The sequence below is a fragment of the Dipodomys merriami genome, unplaced genomic scaffold (assembly GCF_024711535.1).
Source record: "Dipodomys merriami isolate MVZ:Mamm:240054 unplaced genomic scaffold, mDipMer1.0.p SCAF_6, whole genome shotgun sequence".
Classification (NCBI taxonomy): domain Eukaryota; kingdom Metazoa; phylum Chordata; class Mammalia; order Rodentia; family Heteromyidae; genus Dipodomys; species Dipodomys merriami.
The window spans coordinates 61,760,584-61,788,201 of record NW_027206179.1 but is presented as its reverse complement, the minus strand read 5'-3'; the positions used below and the strand labels follow the sequence as shown (position 1 = coordinate 61,788,201).

The window sequence follows — 27,618 nt, the reverse complement described above, 5'->3', positions numbered from 1 at the left end:
CTGTATATAGTTCTGGACCCTATACTGAGAGTGAAAGGGTCTTGAGAGATTCTTCTCTCTCCTCTTCTGTCCAGCATTTTGTTTCTTTCTTCCTTTTTAAAATTTCTGTGCCAGTCCTGGGGCTTCAACTAAGGGCCTTGAGTCTCACTGTCCCTGAGCTTCCATTGCTCAACGCTAGTACTCTACCACTGAGCTACAGCCCCACTGAAGTCTTTTTCTGAGTAGTTTATTGGAGATAAGAGTCTCACAGACTTTCCTGCCTGGGTTGGCTTTGAACCACAACCCTCAGATAGCTTCCTGAGTAGCTAGGATCACAGGTATGAGTCATTAGCACTTGGCCGTTCTGTACTTTTAAGCCCACTCATGAAGTTCTGACTAAGAGGCATAGCACCTGGCTTCTATCCAGCGTGTAACATTCTCCCTAATCTGGCCCTGTGCTTCCCCAGGCAGAACACTCACTGCTACAACCCCTCCCCTTCATAAAGCCAGCAGCACATGCAGCTCTTCTTTCCCACCTTCACCTCCCCCTTCCCGTCCCCCCACCCCCACCCCGCATTCTTCAATGCCAACACAAGAACTGTCCGAACAGGGAAGAGACTATCTAGTTAGCTTTAACCCTCTTAACAGACTCCTTTGGCCTTGAACATCACAAGATGCTACTCCCCACTGACCCTGCCTCACCACAGAAGGGTACTTATTACTGATTAGTCTTGTGTAGGCTTCTTCTATTAGCCCTATCTTGTATATGCCTCACTAAGCAAATGCTAGTAGTCTAATAAGTACTGACTGAACACTGTTACTGCTGGTTAGTGATTCATAATAAAAAAATAATTGGTACCCATGTAGCACAAACATCCCCCAAATGCTTAATGAACACAACATCATAGGCCCTGCATTTATTGTAGTATCAAAAATACTTCAAATAAACATTAGTGGGATATTAACTCCAATATAAGAGAATTTGAGGTATTGAAAAAAAATCAAGTGACCTATGTTCATTTATATGATAACAAGTACAATTAATATAATTAAGATAATTAAAATAAAATTTAATAATTTTAATTCCAACTAAGAATTAACTGAGGAAAACTTTTTCTTAGGAAAAATGACATTTATTTAGTAACAAAAGCTTTGTCATACAACCTTGTTCTATGTAGCCAAGCTATTAGATAAAATGGTTTAGTTAAAAGTATCTTAATTTTCCCTGTTAAAAGGTACCAAGTAATGTATATTTGTTGTCAAAAACTGGAAAATAAATTGGGGGGATTCTATGTTTAAAGTCAAGAATAGGTATTTCTCTTGAGCTGGGAAGGTGGCTCAGTGGTAGAGCGCTTGCCTTGCATGCATGAGGCCCTGGGTTCCATTCCTCAGCACCACATAAACAAAAAAGCCGGAAGTGACACTGTGGCTCAAGTGGTAGAGCGCTAGCCTTGAGCTGAAGAGCTGAGGGGCAGCGCCCAGGCCTAGACTTAGGCCCCACGACCGGACCCAAAAAAACAAAAAACAAAAAACAAGAATAAGTATTTCTCACACATTTTTCTACAAGTTTTCGCAAACCTCTTTCTTTTGGAAAAAAATGGTTGGTGGTGTGTGTTTGAAAAACAGGCTTTTTAACGGAAAGAACAAAAGAATGCACTTATAGTTCAACCATGAGTTTATGTCAAAAATTGCATCTTTTAAGCCAATCCTCTATTTCTGAATATTTAAGTTGGCTCCCATTTTTCCTATTACACAAAAAATGATGAAAATTCCTGTATCTTCATGTACTTGTCCAATTATTTCCTTAGGATGAATTCCTGGAAGTAGAATTTTACAGGTCAATAGTAACAACCTATTTTAAAAACAACATTTAAACAGAGACAATAAAACTGGTGTTTTCAGGGTTTTTTATTTTCGTTGTTTTTGATCGGTCATGGGACTTCAACTCAGGGCCTGGGCTCTGTCCCTGAGCTTTTCCTCTCAGAGCTAGAGCTCTACCACTTGGAGCCACAGCACCACGTTCAGTTTTCTGGTGATTAATTGGAGATAAGTCTCACAGACTTTCCTGCCCAGGCTGGCTTCAAACCATGATCCTCAGATCTCAGATTATAGGTATGAGTCACCAGCACCTGGAATAAAACTAATGTTTTCATACTTGGATGTGTTCAACATTTTCTAAACCATATAAACCTCAATCATTTTTTAAATGAATACAAAGAATTTAGATAGATATTTTCCACATCCCAGCTACTTCAAACTATGAAAACATAGGTGAAAAGCATAGAAATCTAACACTGATTTGAAAGAGAAGACATAATCCTAATTTTAAATATTTTATTAGTTCTTTAATCAAATGAGAAATAGAAGATGAAACAAAAACATTGGTTAAAAATTGATTTCCTCCAAGTTTTAAAGAAAAACACTTTTATTAGTTTGATTTAAGAAATACATGTTCATTATAGAAATTTTTGAAGACATTTAGATAAAATGGGAACTTCCCAGAATCCAACATATAAATGATAAACTTACACTTTTACTATTTCTTATACACATGCATTTGTGTGTGTGTGTGTGCATGCGCGTGCACATGTGTGTGTGTGTATGAGTGTGTATTCATTCTCCTCCCACTCTATCACAAATAAGGAGGGAAGGCAGCTCCTACAGATACCACATCTGTGACAGCATCCCCATTCATCCTGGCTCCAGCTTCTATCTTGCTGAGCTGTGGCCTGATGCTTTGCTTGCTCCTCAGACTTCCTGTAAATGCAAACCAGGCCAATGCTCCTCAGCCTCAATACTGCCAATGCCCAGCACAAAGGGAGACTCAAAGTCAACGCAAGTTGTCTTCACTTCACAGTCAGGCTTCTCTCCAATCACAAGGAGGGCAAAAAGTCTTAATAACTCAAGCAGTAACCAATACTTCAAAATGTGGAGAGATAGATTAAAGTCCCCTTGCAATAGCCTTCTGAGGTATAAAAAGCAGATGACCCTACTGAATAGAAGAGGAAACTGAAGCATTGGATTGAGTCAACAGCATAGCTAGTGAGCTTCAGAGCTTGGTTATGAAGTCAGAAGTTGACTCCAAGGTTAGTGCTCTTTTTTTTTTTTTTTTTTTTTTTGGTCAGTCATGGGGCCTGAACTCTGGGCCTAGGCGCTGTCCCTCACCTCTTCAGCTCAAGGCTAGCACTCTACCACTTGAGCCACAGCACCAGTTCCAGCTTTTTCTGCTTATGTGGTGCTGAGGAATCAAACCCAGGGCCTCATGCATGCAAGACAAGCACTCTACCACTGAGCCACCTTCCCAGTCCAGGTTAGTGCTCTTTACCTAGTCTTTTTTTTTTTTTTTTTGGTCAGTTGTGGGGCTTGAACACAGGGCCTGGGCACAGTTCCTGAGCTCTTTTGCTCAGAACTAGCACTCCATTACTTTGAGCCACAGCTTCACTTTCAGTTTTTGAGTGCTTAATTGGAGGGAAGAGTCTCACAGGGACTTTTCTGCCCAGGCTGGCTTCTAACTGCAATCCTCAGATCTCAGCTTCCTGAGTAGCTAGGCTTACAGGCTTGCATCACAGGCACCCTGCTTAACAGAGACATTTTTTATTTTTTATTTATTTATTTTTTTGTCGGCTGTGGGGCTTGAACTCTGGGCCTGGGTGCTGTCCCTCAGCTCTTCAGCTCAAGGCGAGCGCTCTACCACTTGAGCTACAGCGCCACTTCTGGTTTTCTGGTGGTTTATTGGAGATAGGAGTCTCAAGGTCTCTCCTGCCCGGGCTGGCTTTGAACCGCGATCCTCAGATCTCAGCCTCGGATTACAGGCGTGAGCCACCAGCGCCCGGCCAGAGACATTTCTTAAATTGACAAGTGGAAATGTAGGATTGGGAGGATCTTTCATAAATCCTCTCACTTCTTTGTCACATACAAGAAAGATGCCCAGGAAGCTAGGTGATTGCTCAGAGTCACCAGCCATTTAGTGATGGAGACCTAGAGCCAATCTTCAGCTTCCAGGACTGCTTCTCACTCCAATCATCCCTACAATGACTAACTAGTCTCTTATCCAATGTCTGCGGCTTTAAAATCCTGAAAGTATAGAAAATTAGAGCCAGCAAAGACCTTTATTCAATCTACACACTTTTGCTTTACAGATAAGGTTCATCGACATTGTATTCCACTCTCCACTAATTACTGCTACCTGTTCCCACATAGAAAAAAAGCCTAGCCCCAAATGTTTACTTCCTCCTTTGACACTCAGTGTGTGATAGGTAGGCAAAACGAAAGTGAAATTAAACAGGATTTGACATCTGGATACTACTTGGTTGGAAACACATGTGCCCACCATGAATGTGTCACAAAATAATCAAGTTATTCTAGGTTCCAAGGAGGCTGGCCTCTCTATATCCATCTTCCATCCCCCGGACTCAGGGGAGGTCATACTGACGGCTGTGTGACTCAGAAAAGGGAACCAGCGTCCACCTACAAGTCATAAAGCCTGGTAATCTGCTAATGTAACATTATTCTTTGGAGAAAGGCCTCTACTCCACAAAACAAACTGAATCTTAATTAAAAGCCCAGGCCACTTCACCCTAGGGGTCTGCTAGAGCTCCCTCGTATCCACATGTTCATCTGAAGGACTTGGGCCTCCTCCTAAGGGCACCACTACCGGGCTCCATGGAAACCAGCCTGGGCCTGCAGACCACCACCATCCTTCAGCAGTGGCAGGGAGCCTCAGGGACCACTTCCTCTACTGAATACCTAGTGTGTGCATGATAGGACAGGATAAGGCCCCAGTCTTAAAAAAAAAATCTCACAGAAGCATAAACAAAACCATGTGCAAAAACTAAGCACAGTCACAGAGCTGTAAACATGAAGCCAAGGAGCCGGGAAGAGGATGAGGTACTGGAGGATGAGGCAGCTGCACGCAGTAAGGTAACAGCTGAGTTTGAAAAACACTAGTAGTAGCATCAGTTGGGTAAAGGGAGACGGCCAGGCAAGCCAGGCGGGCGGGCCAGCGTCAGCCCGGCCAGCAGAAACAGCTTGGTTTACAGGAGATCAACAGTCCAACGTGGCTGGAACACCAAGTGCAAGGCAGGGAGTGGTGGGCGTTCGGGCTGGAGCGGTGGGCCCAGCCAGGCGGCCGCGGGCTAGGAGCCCGCGCAATTCTCGCTGACCTGGTATGGGGAGAGCAGCTGGCTTACGCAATTCCCAAGTAAACGAATTTGGGCACCCACGGCGAGGCTCCGGCGGTGACGATCGCTGGTGGCGCCGCCAGCCCCCTCCCCCGTCCACCTGTGCGCCTTCGCAGCTGCTAAAGCAAACGCAGGCCGCCCCGATCTATTGATTTCCAAGGCGGGCCGCAAGCACCTCGGGCCTCGGCCAGCGCAGTCCCGGCTCCCAGTCTCCCCCAGCCCGCCCCGAACCAGGCTTCAGGTTAAAAACGCCTGTTGACGCACTGTGGCGGCTGCCCGCGCGCCGGTGGGCGAGCAGGTTTTTCTCTGCAGTCGCCACCGACTTTTCCCGAAGAAGAGTCCCTGCGGGCCTTCCCGACCCGAGCGAGACTGGGGGAGGCCGGGGGCGGCGAAGGCTTCCCGGCTGGCACTAGGCCGGGCACGGCGGCGGGGAAGCGGCCAGTGCCAACTGGGGTTCGCGCACGGCGCAGTGCCGCGCTCCATCCTCCCGGGAAAGCGCAGCGGGCGACCAACAAGATGAGCGCCCTCCTCTCCGAGCCCGTGGCCCGGAGCGCCGGGGACGTGGGGGTGGGGGGGTCCCCGCGCACAGCCGGCCGGCCGGCTGTGCCCGGGGCCAGGCAGGGCGGACGCCCGCGGCAGGGGTGCGAGCGGCACCCGGGAAGCGCTGCGGGCGGCGGCGCGCTCGGCCGGTGCTCCGTGGCCCCGAGTCGCGCGCCGGCGCCCAGGCCGCTGTCATTACCTGGCCAGTGTGGTTTTCCCCGAGCCCGGCAGGCCGCGCAGGAGGTAGAGATGTTTCCTAAAGCTGTGGCGACGCGGAGGTGTCCCCCGTGGGGGCGGCCGAGCAGGCTGCTGCTGCTGCTGCTGCTGCTGCTGCTGCTGCTGCTGTTGGAGGCTCAGCCTCCCGAAGGATTCAAGAAAACTGTCCTCCATGGGGAGGGGGCTGACTGCCAGGGCCTGGGTTCTCTTTCCAGAAGTCACGGTCTTGGCCAAAGCTGTTGTTTTTGTGACTCTCCGGCCATGTGATAGATGGAGGGGCGGCGCTCGGAGCCCAGCCCCTCCTTCCCACCCGCCGGAACCGCGCTGCGTGGGAGGGGGCGTCCCTACCTGGGAGGCTGGGGACGCGGGGAGGCTGACAGCCCGGAAAACGTGGGTGGCGCAGCCCCCGGCTCTCCCTCCCGCCTCCCGCCGTCCCCCCCCCCCCCGCCCCGTGTCCTTCGCCCCGAGGGGAGGGCTGGGGCGTAGGGGGGGGGTCTGTCCGGTGGGACGCTGCACGCCTTGCCGCCACCGTGGAGCTAAAATACATCCAGATTACAATACACGCTGAAATTTTGTAACACTTTGCCACCTCACCTCGGACTAGCCCAGACCCTAAAAGTAAAATGATTTTCTTTGATATTAAAGAATCTGCGCCGCATCTTCTGTAGTAAAACTGAAGGCCACTGTTGGCCCCAGTGTATGTGCGCCAACATCTGGCGAGTGCCCCCGAGGGCGGAAACTGATCCATCCAGGCCTGAATCTCTACTTTTCTTTAATCCTGTCTGCCAGAAACAGTCTTAGAAATCATGTTGTCTCTATTACTTTTTCTTCTCCTCCCTCCTCCCCCCTTTACCCCCCCCCCAGAAAACTCACTTTTTAAAGTTCAGATGTGTTTATGCGCAGTGTCATAGCGCTAACGCTCAGGTACCCACGAAAAGAGGCAGCTTCTCTGGGAACTGTTGCTAATCTCCAGTAAAATGTCAGTATCTACTAGACTCATTTATAGAGAACTAAGTGCTAGGCTCCTGCCTGTGAGAACCAATGGCTGATCCCTGCCACGACTCTCCAGTATTTCGCAACAGGATGATTTGTTTGATAGTTTCAAAAGAGACAATGATCAAAATATCCATCCTAGAAAATTAAGGATATATGGTGACTTTAGGTACAATAATTACTGTGAAATAAATTTTGCTTCTGACACCTAAAGCATGAAAATTATGAAAACAAATTGTGGAAGGAAAGAGTGATTTTCTCTTAAAACAAAATGCAGAGTCTACAATCAGCTCTAGGAAGGAGCCCCTCCTCCAAATAGGGAGACAAGCTACCCTCATATTTCTTCATTCCTCTGGGATGGAGAAGTAAGGAAGGGAAGAATGAGCCACAAAAGCCTCCCAGGTAGAGATGTATACTTTGATTCTTAGCACTGCTAAGAAATGATGAAATTGCAAAGCGTTTTCTACTCTTCAAAGACTCTTAAATTATAGAGCCAAGAAACAGGCCGTAGTCCAGAAACCTGAGCAATTGGAAAATCCGGAGCTGGAAAGGGCTCTAACTTGCAAGATGAGCTCAAAGTCTGTTTAAAAATACATAATATGTTTAGCACTGGTGACTCATGCTTGTAAGACCCACTGCTCAGGAGGCTGAGATCTGAAAATTGTGGTTCCAAGACACCAGCTGGGACAGAAGAAAAGTCCACAAGACTCCTACCTACAATTAGCCAGCAAAAAGGCAGGCATAGAGTCGTGGTTCAAGTGGTAGAGTGCCAGCCTTGACATAAAACACCAAGTGAAAGCACCAGAACCTGAGTTCAAGTCCTGGCAGAAAGAAAGAAGGAAAGAAAAAGAAAGAAAGAAAGAAAGAAAGAAAGAAAGAAAGAAAGAAAGAAAGAAAGAAAGAAAGAAAGAAAGAGAAAGAAAAGAGAAAGACAGAGAAAGAAAGAAAAAAGAAAAAGAAAGAAAGAGAGAGAAAGAAGAAAGAAAGAAAGGAAAGAAGGGGAGGAAGGAAGGAAGGAAAGAAAGGAAGGAAGGAAGGAAGGAAGGAAGGAAGGAAGGAAGGAAGGAAGGAAGGAAGGGAAAAAAAAGAAATGGACACTAAAGTTTCAGCATAATGTAGTGCTATAGCAGAGCAGGTACAATGCCATGGGTTCAATCCCTAATACAACTTCAAAAAGAAACAAATACACATCCCTTCCCCTAGGCCTACAGAGTTGCTGCTAGTAAAAGATAAGAAGGAGCCTCATAGGATAAGAGCTTGGAATACTCTTTCTGAAAACAAAGGATGAAGGAAATACTTACATGCTGAACAATAAGTAGACAATCATCCTTAATTTACATTTCTCAAGTTTTGTATTTCAAGTACAACTAAGCTAAAGTATAATCAAAATAGTAAAATAATAATAGTGGCCTCTAATACATGATCAGGCCCTTAGTCCTTAAGCAGAATCTTGAAGGTCAGATGTTACAGAACTCAGAAAATATTTATTTGAAATAATAGAGCTCAAGGGCACACATTACCTTGTATTCCAAATGGGGTAAGGGGTAGTGGCAGCCCCTAGTAATGAAATACATTAATATTTCTGCAGCGAAATGAATTAAACACATATCAAATGAGACAAATAAAGAGTAAAACTAGTCTATCTGTTTTGGTCAGTTTTTGCTGACAAATTAATTTTAGTTCCAAAGTTACTTTAAAAAGAAACCAGTGGTTGCCAAAGATCAGGAGGGTAAAGAATGGGGAATTAAGCGGGGCACCAGTGGCTCACGCCTGTAATCCTAGCTACTCAGGAGGCTGAGATCTGAAGATCGCCATTCAAAGCCAGCCTGGGCAGTAAAGTCCATGAGACTCTTATCTCCAATAAACCACTAGAAAACCAAAAGTGGTGCTGTGGCTTAAGCAGTAGAATGCTCTCCTTTAGCTAAAAAGCCCAAGGACAGTGCCCAAGTCCAGAGTTCAAGCCCCACAGCCAACCAAAAAAAGAATGGGGAATTATTGTTTACTGGGTACAGAGCCATAGTTTCACAAAATGAAGAGTTCTGGGGATGGGTGAAGATGGCATGACATTATCAATATGTTCATAAGATTATAAATGTTATTGTCCATTTTACCACTGGAAAAACAAAACAAAAACAACTTTTGGTTTTCTGAGCCTCTCAGATTTCAGAATTCTATCAACATTTGCATTTAGGGTCTACCCTTACAATCCTGATGTAATTTTAAAAATAAGCTACTTGAGTTTTCTGTGCCTTATTTTCTTCAATAAAACTAAGTAAAGCCAGGCACCGGTGGTTCATGCCTATAATTCTAGCTACTAAGGAGGCTGAGATCTGAGGATCACCGTTCAAAGGCAGCCTGGGCAGGAAAGTCTGTGAGACTCTTATCCTCAATTAAACCACCAGAAAACTGGAAGTGGTGCTGTAGCTCAAATGGTAGAGTACTAGCCTTGAGCTGAGGAGCTGAGGAACAGCTCAGAGGTCAGGCCCCACAAAGGACAAAAACAAAACAAAAAACAAAACAAAAATCTAAGTAAGGCAAATACTGCAAATCAGATAAGGTGTTTAAATTGTTACCTCTTCAGTTGGGTTTTTAAAAAAATTATTCAGATAACTTATCAAGAACATCAAAGCCAGTTTTGGTGTCCAATGGGTGTGTTCCTCAGGTCAGCTGTGACTTGTAGACTTTTCTCCATAATCAGGATCTTCAGCAATGAGGTGGAAACCAGCGAAAGCTACAAACAAACAGAGGCAGACAAGTACAGGCCAAAGTGAAGGAAATGAGTTTGTTTCCAGGATCCCCACCTCGGATGCCCTCAGTTTGCCTCTCCCCTGGCCTCCTGCACTTCATTCTGTTCAAGTCTCCTGGTTCTGCCTGTGAGAAAAACTGTCTGTCTATTCTATCAAAGTGTATTGCTTAAAAGTTCCTGCTTTGGCCTGGTGGCTTGGCTCTTGTTAAGAAAAGAGGTACTGCTCTGGCATAAGGAAGTGTTTTTGAAATATATGGTTTTTGTCTTAACCTGGTTTCTTTACAAGATGGAATTAAGCTACACCTCATATTATTTAAGAAGTAGCAGAGGGTGGGGGTCTATTTTGAGATTACTTGTGTACTGTTAATCTTATTTCAGAGTCATCTTATGTAAATCTATTTTACCCTATTCAAACTAGCCAATTATGAGCAGATCTGTGAACCTGAGCTCGTTCAATCTGAGCAGAGGAGGGAGGGCCTGCTGCATTAGGGATAAATAGGGGAGCAGCCCACTGGCTCTTTGTGCTTGCTTGCCAGCTTTTTGGCTGCAGAAGTAAATATTACTTTGTTTAGACAATTTGTTATTGTTGTTGTTGGTCATGGGGCTTGAACTCTGGGCCTGGGCGCTGTCCCTCAGCTCTTCAGCTCAAGGCTAGTGCTCTACCACTTGAGCCACAGTGCCACTTCCTGTTTAGACAATTTTTATTGTCATGTCTATTATTGTGACTCCAGTGGCTCTTGGAGAACATAATTATAATATGCCTCCCACAAGAATCCATTCCAGATGATAATTTTAGGGGAGGAACACAAAGGTACTAGGCCTCTGTGCTTCTGGTCACATAATATTTATCAAAATAGAAAAAAAAAGAATCAATTCCTCATACTTTCCCAACATCCTTTCTCAAATCAAAAACTTGTTCCCAGACCAGCTATTTACAAAAGGTTAATAGTAATTACACTAATTCATACAAATGTTTTAAGTTTCCTGGACCAGTATATTCTCCCCAGATTATGGAAATTCTGTTTTTCCAAGAGTCATTTCCAAGGCAATGCTTTTACCTAATGATTTTGCCTTTTAGGAGGAGAGAATTAAAATTAATCCTTAACATGTTGCACACATAATTTCACTTAAATCCTCCTTCAACATCCTCAAAACAGATTGGCACTGAAATTACTTTTTACAGGTGAAGAAACTGGGGCTCCGAGAAGGAACTTGTCTTCTGCAGTCACAGTCAGGCAACAGTAGTTCTAGGCATCAGGACAACCTCTTCCTAGCATGCCATTTCTATACAGGGGAGCTAGGGCATTAGCATGCTGACCAGAAGTGGGGAGAGTATTTTAAAGTAGGCAGGGCCTGGAGGCTTCTAGAGCCAACTAGATTCTCCTACTATAATTACCTTTTTCAAAATTTCTATATATCCCCCTAATTACTCACCAGTATATTATGCTAAACACAAAATGGGTTATCTCTTTCTCAATAAAACTATAAAAAATTTTCACTTGGCTATCATACTCATAAAATGCCCTAAAAGGGAAAGACTAAGAATTAGGAGTCCTAGCCAGGTGCTGGTGGCTCACATCTATAATCCTAGCTACTAAGGAGGTTGAGATCTGAGGATCACTGTTCAAAGCCAGCCCAGACAGTAAAGTCATGAGACTATTACCTCCAATAAACCATCAGAAAACCAGAAGTGGTGCTGTGGCTCAAGTGGTAGAGAGCTCACCTTGAGCTGAAAAGCTCAGGGACAGTGTCCAGGCCCAGAGTTCAAGCCAACAAAAAAAAAAAGAAAAGAAAAGAAAGAAGTAGGAGTTCCACTGCTTTGTGAAAACAGGGCCACAGAAGACACTGTAGCACATATGTATAAGAGCTCTATCAAACCAAAGGAAGGATCAGAAAGTATCCTTAACACAAAATATTAAAACATAGCCAATAGAAAGGATTCTCATATTGGTGTCTAAGCATGTTTCTTGTTGCATGATTTGAATTGGTGCTTTCTAAAACATATAGGGGACTTCATGTGGGAGAGACATTCTTTTCCTGGTATCCACCCCTGTAACATATACCCTAGGAAGGGAGGAATGTTTCACTATTCATTGTAGAGAACAAGATCTGACATAACTCAACAAGTATTTATTGAATAAATGAATGAATGCATTCACCTTCTTTCTCTAGAATCCCTCATAACCACCTACCTCTCCCAAATCATATTTATCCAGCATTTTCTAGAGGTCCCTCTGAATCTCTAACCTTTCTCCCAAATATCAGTTCTTCTAGCTGTTCTTTCAGTAGAAACAGATTTCAAATAAATACAAATATTTTTGCTGAAAATACAAGTATTTCTCATTGAAAAATGAAAACGTAAAATACTCTAGGAAATAAGAGTTAAAATGAAGAATGAAAACTTATGGCAAATACACAGAACATTCGATTCTTATCAAAATGCAGACACATATACACTGAAATTGTAGCAGCTGTGTTTGTTTTAGAATTTAGGCATTTGGGGAAGATAAGTGCAATGTTTTTATATTAATGTCAGCCTGATGTCAAGTTTAAAATATAACATGAATATGTCTCACCATTTTACCTCTTTTCCTAGAGAATCCTTTAATATGGTCTTTCATCAATATCTCTAATCCCTAGTCCTGGTCACATACAACCCAGGAGGGGAAATGTCTCATAAACTCTGGGTTGTTAGAATGTTCTAAAATATGTTATAATTAATGAAGTGGTAAAGTAAATGTAGGAGCAACAATCTAAGCTTTGTTGCATTTCACAAAAAGATTTTCATTTAAAGGAAATAAAAACATCACATGGGCAACAGCACACAGGGTTGCCATGGTAACAAACTACATTTTTGATATTTTACTCTTCAACTGTGGTACATATCAGCTATTATAGCCAAATGATGTTAACATTTACTCCCTTCTGATTATATAGATGTTGCTGCAAAAAGTTGTACTTACTGTTCAAGAAATTTTCATTTTTAACCAATCTTCTTTTGTCTTTTCTAGAAATCATAATTAAAATACATAAAGTAATGATTAATATTGAGTATGAGGGCAAGTTTCCATTGTCCTTTTATTCATGTAGAGACAATCCTAAAATGATATTAATCATGAAATAATATCAACCACAAATACCCATCTGAGCATTTGAAGCTTTGTGTGTGTGTGTGTGTGTGCTTGTGAGAGAAAGAGAGCGTGTGTGTAGTAATATGGTCTCCACAGGCAATAGAGGTAAGAACTTCACTAATACATATATTAGTGAAGTATATATATATATACATATATATGTATATATATATAAATAAACATATTTAAAGTTCATTAACACGTAAATATATACATATATATTTGATTTTTACTATATAGGCACACAAAACAAATTTACTTTTGCACAGCTATACCTACTATCCTAAGTGTTAGTCCTGTTAAGTTTCATTAAACTTCCATTTTACTATTTATTTCAAAATAGATTTTTAGCATCATCTCAGGGCTCATTTAAATCACTGTTCACTAACATGAACAGAACACAACCACCTCCATCATGTCAGAGTGCTCACTGGCTTTTTCAGAGTTTCTATCTATCATCTTTCTAATTATCCCAGCCAGTCTTCCTCTGGGCATCTGGAGGGTGAACAGCCTTCAAAAGTAGGCATGTGCCTCTCTGTGGACCAACAGGTCACACCAATAATAAACACTCTCAAGTCAAGTAAAGATGGATCTCATTTGCAGCCACAACTCTTTTCATAACAGAATAAGACTGTGGGCTGGACAGGAGAACCAATGTAGTGAAGAATATACTCTCAGGACATTATTTAGGACACCTCAGGCACAGTGCTGAAGTGCTTGCACTTCAACAAAATTGGGTGATCAAATGAAATTTTTTCTTGGAACTACTTGAAAGAAAACCTATATAACTTACCCATGCACATATATTCTTTCTACAGTTGTTTTGATCAGTCATCGGGCTTGAACTCTGGGCCTGGTACTGTCTCTCAGCAATTCAGCTCAAGGCAAGCACTCTATCACTTGAGCCATAGCACCACTTCCAGTTTTCTGGTGGTTTATTGGAGATAAAAGTCTCTTGGACTTTCCTGCCTAGGCTGGCTTTGAACAGTGATCCTCACATCTCAGCCTCCTTAGTAGCTAGGATTACAGGCATGAGCTACCAGCACCTGACTTTCTATAGGATTTTTTTTTAATACCTCCCTTATTCCTGCTGTTTTCCAATTTAAGAAATAAACCACTTGTACCAATTTTATTTTTAAAAGAAACTTGTTAGAGCTGGCACCAGTTGCTCATGCCTGTAATCCTAGCTACTCAGAAGGCTGAGAGCTAAGAATCCCAGTTTGAAGCCAATCCAGGCAGGAAAGTCTTTGAGAGTCTTATCTTCAATTTACCAGCAAAAAAATCAGAAGTGGAGCTGTGGTTCAAACTGTAGAGCTCTATCCCTGAGTAGAAAAGTTCACACCCCAGTACTGGCACTCAGGGACAGGTGCACACACACACACACACACACACACACACACACACACACACATACACACACACACAAACACATACACAAACACACATGCACATGCACTTGCAAAAAGTTAGAGAAGTCGGGTGCTAGTGGCTCACGCCTGTAATCCTAGCTACTAAGGAGGTTGAGATCTGAGGATTACAGTTCAAAGCCAGCCCAGGCAGGAAAGGCCACAAGACTCTCATCTCCAATAAACCACCATAAAATTGGAAGTGGTGCTGTGGCTTAAGTGGTAAAGAACTAACCTTGAGCTGAAGAGCTGAGGGACAGCACCCAAGCCCAGAATTCAAGCTGAACTGACAAAGAAAAAAAAAAGTTAGAGAAGACCTTCTTTTAAAGCATATATTAATCTACCTCTACTGTTATCTTCCACTGCAAGTAGATCATTTTCAGTGTTTTCCAGTCAAGGGGAATCACATAGTCATCAGGCAATAAGGATTCTGTGGAAAAAGGGGGAACAAGTTTCATCTTCAGTGTCATACATAATTTCATACTAAATATGAAGTTATAAAAACATAGTATCTGGGTTGCTGTAATGTTAAAAGTCCTGTTTTAAAGATATTTCAGTTATGGCTAAAACAATAGTTTTCAGATACCAATAGTAAACAGTATCTAGACTAAATAGAATTTAGATTCAATGGAAATCCTTATTATGTATGTATGAAAAGTACTATATATCATAGTTCAGATTCTAATGTAGGTATAAACATATACACCAACATACCCACATATAATAGCTTCAAGTGGTACTGTCTATGGCATAAAATTTAGATAGCCTTCCTTTCTGGTAACATGTATGAAACATTACAACCATGGAAAATTTAGTCTTCCTACAAATTGCATCTTCAGACACAAGGAGTCCTTACAACTAAGAGTCTCATAATGCCAGGTGCAGGGTAGTAAGATCTGAGGATCATGGTTTGAAGCCAGTCTTAGGAGGAAAGTCTGTGAGACTCGTATCGCCAATTAACAACCAAAAAGCTGGAAGTGGTGCTGTAGCACAAATGGTAAAGTGCCAACCTTGAGTATAAAAGTTTAGGGACAGAGCCTGTTCCCTATGTTCTCGTCCTAGTATTGGCAACGCATACATACATGCTCAAAAACATATAACGTACACAAAAATTCTCCTATACTTACACAGTTCTGACACTATGCATAGTTTGGTTTCTTTACAGTCTCTACACCTGTATATGCTCCCACTATATAATCCTACTCTGTCTGCGGAGCTCCTAATGCTAGCAATCATTTTGTTTCCTTGCCTTATTCAAAGTCATGGACCATACAATAGAGCTTGGCTTCTCCAGTCTAGCCAAACAAGATTCAGACTGCACTTAGAACCTCTCTTCCCATCTGGGTGCTGATGGCTCACACCTGTAATCCTAGCTATTCAGGAAGCTGAGATCTGAGGATAGCTGTTCAAAGCCACTCTGGGCAGGAAACTCCATGAGATTCATCTCCAATTAACTACCAGAAAACTGGAAGTGCACTGTGGCTCAAGTGGTAGAGCATTTGCCTTGAGCTGAAGAGCTCAGGGACAGGGCTCAGGCCCAGAGTTCAAGCCCTGTGACTGACAAAAAAAAAAAAAAGAAGAAGAAGAAGAAGAAGAAGTTCTCTTCCCTTTCCTTCCCTTCTTAAACACGTCATTTCCAAAGGTGAAATTATTTATTTTCTTCCAAGCTCTATTCCTTCACTGCTTGTGTTATACAAATTTGCTTCCATATTGAAGGCAACCAAAACCATAACCCCATATTCTCTTCTACAATTGATATCACACTGCTAACCTCACTCATAAAATATGCATATTTGTCACTTGCATTTTCTGTGTGCAGTAATTTTGTTAGTCTTCTCTCTCCATTTAGAAAGAGAGCTTTCCTTTAAAATGCTTTCTGAAGTTTAATTAATGGATGTGCAATCATTGTTGATTATGCTGATATTGTACATTCAAAGGAGGAGGAGGTTTAAAGTCTTTTTAAACCAGTGTCTTTCTGTTTCCCAGTGCTGATCTAAGATGATGATTCTTAATCTCTTGGGGTCATGGACTTTTTTGAGAAGGTGATAAAATGTATGTCCTTTCTCTTACAAAAAGACATAAAAGGTCACAAAAAATTCTGCATACACTTTCAGAATATGAACTATAGATTAAGATTTCTGACTTATATTGTTTTTAATTAGTTCAAGTTCCCCAAAACAAATGTATTTTAATTTTAAGTAATTGTTGAGGGAATGTTTTTTCTTTTTCCTTTGGTTGGAGGGGAATTAAGATTATTACTTTAAAATTAACTTACCTACAATTAACCAGTAAAGAATTGGAAATAGAGGAGTGGATTAAGTGGTAGAGTAATGGCTTTGAGCAGAAAAAGGTAAAAGACAGTGCTCAGGCCCTGAGCACTGACCTCTCTTGACCTAACAACAACAAAAAACAAAATGAAACAAAGCAAAAAACCCTCAACTATTTCAGGTGTTTTCTCATCACTAATTTTTTTGTAGTCCTCATTTATTAATTTCATATCTGGAAGCCATAATTGTAAATGAGAAAAGAAAAAGCGATCTGCTAAATAAAAAGTAGAAAACAGAAAGATTAAAAAACAAAAACAAAAAAAGCTCTCACCTGTAATTCCACCTACTCAGGAGGGTGAGATCTGAGGATTGTGGTGCAAATCCAGCCTGGACCAGAAAGTCTGTGAGACTCTTATCTCCAATTAATCAGCAAAAAGCCAAAAGTGGAGTTGTGATTCAACTGGTAGTGTGCTAGCCTTTAGCACAAAAATCTCAGAGACAGTGTCCATGCTGAGTTGAAACCCCAGGATTTGTGCACACACACACACACACACACACACACACACACACACACACACACACACACACACACACACACACACACAAATTAGCCCATCTCTGTTACATAGTTAATATTTGCCTGCCTCCTTCACTCTTCTCAGCCTCTACTTCAGTGTAGAGTTCATATATCATATGTATTCAAGGGACATTTAAGATTACAGTAGCAAGGGTGTGAGCCTTAAAAGTCAAGTACCATTAACTATGGGGTTTCAATTTCATCACTAACAATAGGTTAAAAAAGCACCTCAAAAATTTTTTTGTCAGTCATGGGCTTGAACTCTGGACCTAGGCACTGTCCCTCAGCTCTTCAGCTCAAGGCTAGCACTCTACCACTTGAGCCACAGCACCACTTCCAGTTTTGTCTGAGTGGTTTATTGGAGATAAGAGTCTCATGGACTTTCCTGTCCAGGCTGGCTTTGAATCATGATCCTCAGATCTCAGCTTCCTGAGTAGCTAGGATTATAGGCATGAGCCACAGTTGCCTGGCAGCACCTCAAAATTTTATGTTAAATTTTAGTAAATGAAAACAATTTACCCAATGGAATTCCAGGAGGTCCAAAAAGCTTTACCAATTGGAAAGCAAACCTTTGTGGTAAGGGCAGCCAAAAAGAATCCAGTCTTAAATCGTGGTGATTGTCAGTTGGTAAACACTGTAGTGACTTAGAGTCTTTCAATTTCTTTAGTTTTTCACCAGATCTTTCATTTAAAACCTGAGTATCAGAAGTAATCCTCAAAGAGCACAAAGTATCAGGTTGGCTACATAAAATTTCTGAAAAAATAAAGTCTACATCCGTTAGTGTATTTCCTACTCTTGTCTGAGATTTGAAAGTCAAAAATGTTTTTTTGCTGGTAAAAGGTATCATCCAAAAGCTAGATATATAATGTAGCACAAAAGAAGGAAGAGGATTTTTATAAAGATACATAGCATGTCCTAGTCTATTAAATGACAGGTAAGGAAAATAAAATTGTCCACCAATATTTAGAGGTGAGTCTTTGAAAATATCAAAATGAAACAATGATGTTTTTTGATCGTTACATGTCATGAGTTTTTGTTTTTTCTCCTCTTTGTTATTTACTTCTGAATTTTTGTCTTTTTCTTCTCCCAAAATATTGTTCGGTGCATGGCTTTCTGTTAACAGGCTATGTTTCTCCTTTTCTTTTGTATTGGTAAGACTCTGTCCCAGTAAACTAAAGTTTGGTGCCAAATTAAAAATCTTTCTCCACCTTTTTTCATTCACTGAGGCACTCTTTGGGTCATCTAGTTGAGGTAAACAGCTTCTGAAGTTATTTGTTTCTGTGTCTCTGAATGGAGATATAGTTTCTGTGATAGGTGACAAATCTTCATCTTCTACCAGTAACTTCACATCTATCAATATTTCTCGTCTGCTTCCTGGTTCTGATATGCCTTCAGAAGTGGAGATCAATTTAATCAATTGCTCCTTGCTGTCAGGACAGGCCAGTTTATGTGATCTATCTTTCTTTGGTCTCTGTTCACACACAAATTTATGAGGTCCCTCAGGCCAGCTATCAAAATAAGGTTGTCTATCAGAGCCTAGCTGTAATTCCTCATCAGACAAATTGTTTGTGAGAAAAGCCCAATAATCATTTTTACTTGCATGTACTCCTTGCTCCTCTCTTAAAATGTTCTCTGAAGCCCTGGATCCATGTTGATAGTGCTCAATTGGTTCATTTAGTAGTCTTTGGTCTACTTTTATCTTCTGGAGAAATGGACATGGAGTACTAGCAAATAAGTTCTTCATGTTTAATGCCATGGTAAACCTATTGTCCTTCTGTTTTTCTGTCTTTATACCAGAGCAGTCATCCTTTGTTACACAAGGAAGATTTTGAGTCCCTATGGGCCAAGTACCAGAGCTTTTGTTTGCCATTGATGAAGAAATTAGAATTAATTCATCATCTTCCTTGGAGAAGTTCTTTGGCGTGTTATACAATTCAACTGTAGATACAACACTTTCAAAACTATCTTCAAGATTTTTTTCTTTACAGCCATTCAGAAGTTCTCTACATGTATTTTGTCGGCCACTAATAAAAAGACATCCTGCTACTGTTTTGTTCTCTTTAATATCTTCTTCATTCTGAAATGGGTACTGAGCTTCTGTTGTAAGATAACTACAAGTTTCAAGTGAGTTTTCATCTGCGATTTCACAAAGACTGTTAGATTTTTTGTTTCGTTTTCTGTTTCTTTTCTGTTTGGCTTTGCTGAGTCGGAACCCAGTTTTCCTCACAATTCCTTCTCTGAAACATAAAGAAGTTATATCTTTATTATTTGTGTAACATTAGAAAACCATAACACAAAATTCTCAATGTGCATATTTAAAGAATTACCAGTACAAGGGGCTGGGAAGGTGCTCAGTGGTAGAGTGCTTGCCTGGCATGCATGAGGCCCTGGGTTCGATTCCTCAGCATTCCACATAAACAGAAAATGTTGGACATGGCACTATGGCTCAAGTGGTAGAACACTGGCCTTAAGCTGAAGAGCTGAGGGACAGCGCCCAGGTCTACAGTTCAAGCCCCACAGCCGACAAAAAAAAAAAAGACAATTACCAGTACAAGAAATTTTAAAGTAGACATATACTTTGTACTGTATTTAAAATACTTTTTAAAAGATTTTAAAATCCTATAAATTAAAAACAAGTATAACTTGAAGAAAGTTAAAGGCCACATGCACGTACTAGTTTTATCTACCAATTCACTGTAGGAAAACCTAATATTTTTCTTAAAATATATATGTGTGTATATATACATATGAACTATATGTGTGTGTGTATATATATATGTGTGTGTGTGTGTGTATATATATATATATATATATATATATATATATACATGTCTGAAACCTAACGTTAGACATCTTAAATAAATAAAAGTGGATGGTAGAACATTAGTGCTTTAGTAGTTGATTTTTATTTTTTATTGTTATTATAAAGGTTATGTACAGAGGGTTTGTTTGCAGTTACCTAAGTTAGGTAAAATGTACCTTTCTTTTTGGACAATATCACCCCTTCCCTTGGTCTCTCCTAGTTTTTCCCTGCCATTCTCACCCACAAGTTGTATAGTTCACTTTCCACATAGTGTCTAGTAAATACTACTGCTACATTTGTTCACCCTTTTCCCCTCCGTTTCTGGTCCTCCTCACACTTGCAAAGACGATAAATAAGACAAAAACAAAAACAGCAATCATTTCCACTTCCTGGAGTTCATTTCGATAAATATTATTTTATATGATCAGATAGGCAGTGCCCCTTTGTGTTCCTATTCTAAGAATATCCTAGTATCTAGTTTTTATTTTGACATATAAACTTTGGCAATTAAGTTGTATCAAATTATATGCAATGGTTAATAATAAGCAATTGAGTGCAGTATTTGGGTGAAATACTTCCAACTATCCATATACAGAGGCTTCTAAACAGAGGCTACACCACTATTTTGAGAGGTATTTGGAAATGTGTGAGGGCATTTTTGGTGATCACAATGCCGAGTAGTGTGTTTCTAGCGCTGGGCACAGAAACAAAGGATGCTAACTATCCTATGATGCCCAGTGAAAAAGGTATGTCTCTCAAAAGAGGAACAGTATTTCCACTGGGCATACTAAAGTGTTCAGAGTGGCCATTATAGAAGGCAATGCTCAATGTGAAGAGAAAAAGAGAGTATTTAGGAAATGTTCTCATTTTGGACATAAAAGTCTAGTTATCTCTTCCACATTGAGCAATCAGAGTCAGGGCATAGGTGCCCATGAAGTTATAGAAAAATGCAGTGGAAGGACACCAAACAGAGGTGAGGGAAAATACATGGAGGATATGGAGCAATAGAAATGCAAAGAGGCAAGCAAATCAACCAATAAAGAAAAGCAAAAATGATAAGGAAAAGGGAGCAGTCAATTTTTCTGTGGCTAAGCAATAGACCATAAGGTTATTAAGCCTACCTTTGACCTAGTTTATTTCACCCCATACTGCTAGGTAATTTTTAATAGATAGGACATAGGAAAATCTTGTGTTCCTGTCACCTTTGCCACCTAATTGCTATTACAATGTGTTGACTTAGGAATAATATCAAGGGGGCTGGAGATTTAGCTAAGAGGCAACGTCCTTGCCTAGCATACACAAGGTCCTTTGTTAGAAGCCCAGGACACAAAAAGAAATGAAAAAGATGCAAAGCAAAGGTAAGGAAAGAAAGGGGAAAGGAAGAAGGAAAGGAAGAAGGGAAGGAAGAAGGGAAGGGAAGGGAAAAAAGGAGAAGGAAAAGGAAAGGAGAGGGAGAGGAGATAGGAGAGAGGGGAGAGAGAGGGGCAAGGAAGAGGAAGGAGGAGGAGAAGAGGACATCAAGGAACACTAAGGTACCTAGAAGCAATTGTGATGAGCCTCTCTTAAAAGAATATCAAGTGGAGCTGGGTGCTGGTGGCTCATGCCTGCAATCCTAGCTATTGAGGAGAATGAGATCTGAGGATTGCGGTTCAAAGCTAGTCTGGGCAGGAAAGTCTGTGACACTCTTATCTCCAATTAACTACCAGAAAACCAGGAGTGGTGCTGTTGCTCAAGTGGTAGAGTACTAGCCTTGAGCTGAAGAGCTCAGGGACAGAGCCCAGGTCCAGAGTTCAACAACAACAACAAAAAGAATATCAAGTACACAATGTCATCTTTGATAGTAACTTTCCATGGTTATATCTCATTCTCACAAAAGCTTGAGTGAAAGTCCAAAGTACAGTATGAGTCATGAAATGCACACTGAAGAGTGGACTGTCAGTTAGAAAACAAACTCCTTGTCTCTGCCCAAATCTGAACTATTCTGTTGTAGGATAAGGAGGCAACAAACAAGTGGAGTTTATTGTTGTTTTATCTCTGGAATTAGACAGCAACACATGTTGAACTTAAGACTCCAGCAATGGTTCTGGTTCACAGGAACACTGCATCCATGGAGCTGATGTACTTGATGTGTAGCCACCATCCCCAAGAACGGTTCTCAACAAACCAAGGAAGCAGAAAATACAATTTCAAAGAATTTGTAGGCTGGAGATATAGCTGGATGGCAAAGTGCATGTCTAACACGCAGAGGGCCCTGGGTACCATCCATAGAACGCATGCACTGTGCACACATACAAGTAAATAAATGGATATGAGGATATATAAACATAAGAATCAAGTACACATGCAAAAATTTTGTTCTGAATGACTGAAAGCATAAAGTGGCTGTCAATTACAAAAGTTTATGTGAAACATGAGTTTGGAGAGATGGCTGGCAAAGCAGCTGCCTCAAAGTTTGAACCAAGAGACTAATCTGTCCTTATAGCAGAGGTTAGAGTAGAAAAGATAAGAGCTGTGGGCTTCTTCAATATTCTTCAACTGCTCCTTTGTTATTTTAAAGGATTATAAAATGATATCTATGAAAGGATAATAAGGACCTATGCTAAAGATAAATCACCAAGCCTCCCAAGAAACGAACATAATAGATCAGGAAAGAATGAGGTAGCTAAATAAACTCTTAGAGTCTGGAAGGTCAGTAAATTTATTAAGTCATTTTACTAAAGAGTTATTAAAGGAGGGGGCAGGGGAGCGGGGAAGATTGGGGGGGCAGTGGAGGGAGGATGGGAAAGGATAGGAAGGGGAAACAAAGGAGGAGGCTACAATGCTTGATAAGAAATGTACTCATTATCTTGCCCATGTAATTGTAACCCCTCTGTACAGTATTTTCACAATAAAAAAAGAGTTATTAAAGGAGACTCCAAGGATTGGATTCCAATGGACAATATAATATAATATCAAGAGATACAAGAATCTGAGGAATGACTACAAGGAAGTATGCCAGGGACATGTTATCAGTTCTGCCACCACTGAAACCCTATTGAGCTACTCTCCATTTTCCAGAAACAGTGGACCACGTTGTCTAGAAAGGAAACAAATCAGTAAGTAACTTGTGAAGTTACTGAGAGATAAGAAATGTGGTGGAGGTAGCGATAACTTTAGCTGAAATGTGTACATCTAATCAGTAAATGCATTTTTTTCAGGAACAAGGATCTATAAAGCAAGATAAGCTTTCAAAGCTGTGTCTTGCCTTGTAAACTTGATCTTACTTGTGAGGATTCACTTGGGATGAATAGCACTGTTAGAAAAAAAATCAGGAACATGACAAGCACACATCGTAGCTTTTGAAAAGGAGAAGGTAGAAAATGAACAATAGTAACATATCTCTAATGAATAACATTTTGCCTTCTAGATGGCTTAAAATCTAAACTCTGACTAGTGGCAACTCTTAAAAGTTAAAGTTTTTGCTCAGAGACAAACTGACCTGACAAATGACCTGAAGACAAAGGTAAGAAGCATCCACATAAAGCCCAAACTGATGACTATAGAGAAGAAAAAAGGTGGAAGAGGAAATGTATAATAATGACTTTCATGAAAAAAAGTAAATAAAGGGGCCAGTGACATCAAATATAGAATCCTAACTCAGCCATAGGCAATACATGGAGTAAATCTGATATTAAAGTATATGTAGGTTATAAAAGAAAGCTTTGTGGAATGAATAGTAGGCCTAGAGCTGGTCCTGGATTGGTAAAAATCTATCTAATGGAGTCTCAGATAAACAGGTCTCCTTTTTGCTTGTTTGTAGTTGTTGTTTTCCAATCTTGGGGCTTGAACTCAGGACCTGAGCACTGTCCTTGAGCTTCTTTTGTTCAAGGCTAGCACTGTACCGCTTGAGCAACAGTGCCATTTCTGGCTTTTTCTGTATATGTGGTACTGAGGAATTTGAACCCAGGGTTTCATACATGCTAGGCCACTAAGCCACATTCCTATCCTTGTTTCTTTCTTTCTTTCTTTCTTTCTTTTTGTTTGTTTTTTGGTGCTGGTAATGGGGATTGACTTCAGGGGCTCATGCTTTCACTTGACTTTTTTGCTCAAAGCTTGCACTCTACCACTTGAGCCATATCTTCACCTTTGGCTTTTTTGGTGGTTAATTGGGGATAAGAGGCTCACAAACTTTTCTGTCTGTGCTGGCTTTGAACTGTGATGCTCAGATCTCAGCCTCCTGTGTAGCTAGGATTATAGGCATGAATCACCAGTGTCCAGCTCATAGGTCTCTTTTCTTATATGGGGGTAATATTCCATAACTAGGGTTGCTCTGACCTCTCTAGAGGCCTTCTAGTTTAAAGAGCATACTTCTGATATCTTGACCCTGTCATTGGGATAGAGCAGTTATATGGTCAGTAGAGAAGAAGGCATTTAGCTTTAAAGGTAATGCACTAAGTCACTGCATGTGGGGCAAAAGCTTAATAGCTGGGGTAAACAATCAGCTTGAAAGGAAAGACTAGACAATGAGACATGTTAGGAAATGAAGGCTTTCAGAAGCTTATGCTTCTAGCTTCTCCTCAGAAGCCAGAAAACCAGGAACTTGCCTATATGTGGGTGTCTGCTTGGAAACTTTCTGAGAAGTTCCTAAGCTCTCATTCTGGCTGACACCCAGACTGCCAAATAGGAAGCAAAAAGTAAGGCAGAGTTTAAACAGCCTAAGTAAGAAACGTGTGCAAAACATGACAGGGAGCTTGTCAGCAAAGATAATTTTAATTTCTGCTGTGGTTCCACATATTTAAGGAAACTTCTGTTGAACAAAAGCTGACTGCTAATCTTAAGGGAAAAGGGTAACAGTTGACACACACAACAAAGAATATAAACTCTATACTATTAGTGCAGTAAATCACTAACCAAACAGCTATAACTGATAATTACCATAGCATATTGTTCAAAATGTTTTATTGTCAACCAAAAGATGAGATATGCACAGAAATAAGAAATTATGGCCTAGCTAGGCACAAGCATCTCCATCTGTAATCCTAGTTATATGGAAGAAGCTGAGATCTCAAGGACTGCATTTTGGGGCCAGCTTGGGTAGAATAGTTTGAGCAGCCCCTTTTAAACCAATAGCCAAGGAGATCAACCATACATTTATCATCCTAGTTACATGGAAAGCTAAGATCAGGTGCATTGAAATGACAAGATAGTCCAAGAAGAAAAGTCTATGAGACTTCATTGAAAGAAGAGAAGCTGAGCAAGGGGGCATATATTTGTTGTCCCAGCTATGGTGAGAAGCAAAACAGGAGGATCACAGTCCAGGTAAATACCTGGGCAGATGCAAGACATTATCTCAAAACAAACCAGCAACATAAAGGGCTCAGGCATGGCCAAAGCAGTAGTATGTCTACCTAGACATTGGATTTACTAGGCAAGACAAAGACTTTCTAGCAACTATTTAAAATATAATAAAATAGTTAGTGGCTCATGCCTGTAATCCTAGCTACTCAGGAGGCTGAGATCTGAGGATTGAGGTTCAAAACCAGCCCAGGCAGGAAAGTCTGTGAGACTCTTATCTCCAATTAATCACTAAAAAGGCCAGAAGTAGAGCTATGGCTTAAATGGTAGAGCACTAGCCTAGGGCAAAAGAAGTTCAGGAACAGTGCCTAGGCCTTGTGTTCAACCATCAGGACACACACACACACACACACACACACACACACACACACACTAATTTAAAGAAACAATGGATAAAGAACTAAAGAAAATGAGAATAATTTCTCAGAAACTAATGTCAATAAAGAGATAAAACATTATAAAAGGAAAATAAACAAATTACGGAGTTGAAGAGTACAACAACTGAAATGAAAATGTCACTAGATGCTAAGCATGGTGGTGCGGGACTATAATCCCAGGTCTTGAAAGGCAGGTTTATCATTACTTCAAGGTCTACTTGAGCTACATAGCAAGACTCTGTCTCAAAACCAACAAACAAAAGAAAAAGAAAATAGAAGGATTAAAGAGTAGCTCAGTGGAGCCCAGTGGTAGAATACTTACCTGCAGGTAGAAGGCAGAGGGTGCAATTCTCAGCACCATATGGACAGAAAGAAAGGAAGAAAGAAAGAAAGAAAGAAAGAAAAAAGAAAGAAAGAAAGAAAGAAAGAAAGAAAGAAAGAAAGAAAGAAAGAAGGAAAGAAGGAAGGAAGGAAGGAAGGAAGGAAGGAAGGAAGGAAGGAAGGAAGGAAGAAGAAGGGAGAGAAGGGGAGGGGAAGGGAGAAGAGGGAGGAGAAGAGAGGAGAGGCTGACTTGAGCTGGTAGAACATCCATGGAGATATTGAGATTATGCAATCTAAGTAATCAAAGGAAAAAGAATTAAGGAGGCCTGGGAAGGTGGCTCGGTGGTAGAGTGCTTGCCTTGCATACATGAGGCTCTGGGTTCGATTTCTCAGCACCACATAAGCAGAAAAAGCAGGAAGTGGCGCTGTGGCTCAAGTGGTAGAGCACTAACCTTGAGCTGAAGAGTTGAGAGGGACAGCGCCCAGGCCCAAAGTTCAGGCCTCATGACTGATTTAAAAAAAAAAGAAAGAATTTAGGAAAATAGAAACCTAAGAGACCTCGGAACCACACCAAACATAACAGTCTAAGCACAATGGATGTCTTAGAAGGATTAAAAGGCCACATACAAGGAATACAATAATATGATTAACAGCTGATCCCTTGTCAGAAACTAGAAAGGCCAAAAAAAATGAGGTCACATTTTCAAAGTGCTGAAAGAAAAGGACAATCACATACAGTATTGAAAAAAAAAAAAAAAAAGAAAAGAAGGGGGCAGGGGGAGGATGGGAAGGGATGGGAAGGGGAAACAAAGGAGGAGGCTACAGTGCTTGATAAGAAATGTACTCATCTTGCCCATGTAATTGTAACCCCTCTGTACAGTATTTTCACCATAAAAAAAGAAAAGAAAGAAAAGAAACATTTTTTTCACAAATACAGGAGAAATTATGACAAGCTTGGTTAAACAAAAACTGAAAGCTGGGCTCTAGGGCCTCTCCACTATAATTTTAGCTACTTTGGAGGCAAAGATCTGGGGGATCAAGGTTTAAAGCCAGCCTGGGTGGGAAAAAAAGTCCATGAGCTTACATCTCTAATTAGCCAGGTTTGACTCAAGTGGTAGAGCACCAGCCAAGCAAGCCAGCCGAGCAAGTTCAAGGCTATGAGTTCAAACCTTAGCACAATGAAATAAAGCCCTACCAAAAATGCCTTACCAAAAAATGATGAAGAGTGGATGAAATGAAAGAATACTAAATAGCAAGTCAAATCTACACAGTAGCCTAGTAAGCTTAGCACTCAGGAAGCTGAGACAGCACAGGGACAGTGCCAAGTCTCTGAGTTCAAGGCCCAGGACTGGCAAAAATAAAAGTGTGGAATTGAATCTGGAAGAGAATAGAACAAATAAGATGGAAGGGGGAAGGAGACTGAGGGAATTAACCTATGCTACTGGATAAGATTTATATAACTGAAGTCGTTAGGATACTGTGCTATCAGAACATGGATTAAAAAATAAATGAAGTAGAGGTCTCGAAATGGATATGTGTATGTGGGTCTGCTGATTTATGGAAGAGAAGGAAACACAGAGGAACGAAATAGGTCCCTATAGATAAAGTATCCACTACCAACAATAGCAGATATATTTTGTAGTCCTTTCTCAGTACCCATAGAAATACACATAGCCACAAAATTTCAAAAAGCAGTATTATGTATATAACAAACACTTAAAATATGTAAATCTAATGTATATATAAAA

General features: G+C 40.9%; 2 protein-coding genes across 8 annotated transcripts in view; both read right to left on the bottom strand.

Annotated features, from left to right (window-relative positions):
• N4bp2l1 (NEDD4 binding protein 2 like 1) overlaps nt 1-7,020 on the bottom strand; it is a 28,986-nt gene extending 21,966 nt beyond the window's left edge. For 2 of the 5 annotated variants that reach the window (XM_070003000.1, XM_070002999.1), the window contains exon 1: nt 5,899-6,264. In XM_070003000.1, the coding sequence (XP_069859101.1) occupies nt 5,899-6,089 (191 nt within the window). In that variant the 5' untranslated portion in view covers nt 6,090-6,264. Of the gene's footprint in view, nt 1-5,898; nt 6,265-6,788 lie in introns of those variants that run through there. The other 3 variants (XM_070002998.1, XM_070002996.1, XM_070002997.1) reach the window with 3 other exon arrangements.
• Nucleotides 7,021-8,330: 1,310 nt separating this feature from the next.
• N4bp2l2 (NEDD4 binding protein 2 like 2) overlaps nt 8,331-27,618 on the bottom strand; it is a 71,074-nt gene continuing 51,786 nt past the window's right edge. For 2 of the 3 annotated variants that reach the window (XM_070002992.1, XM_070002993.1), the window contains exons 7-9: nt 17,555-19,272; nt 14,536-14,621; nt 8,331-9,639 (exon numbers count right to left, since the gene is read on the bottom strand). In XM_070002992.1, coding sequence (XP_069859093.1) covers nt 9,532-9,639; nt 14,536-14,621; nt 17,555-19,272 — 1,912 coding nt within the window. In that variant the 3' untranslated portion in view covers nt 8,331-9,531. Of the gene's footprint in view, nt 9,640-12,617; nt 12,662-14,535; nt 14,622-17,554; nt 19,273-27,618 lie in introns of all 3 variants that reach the window. The other variant, XM_070002995.1, reaches the window with a different exon arrangement.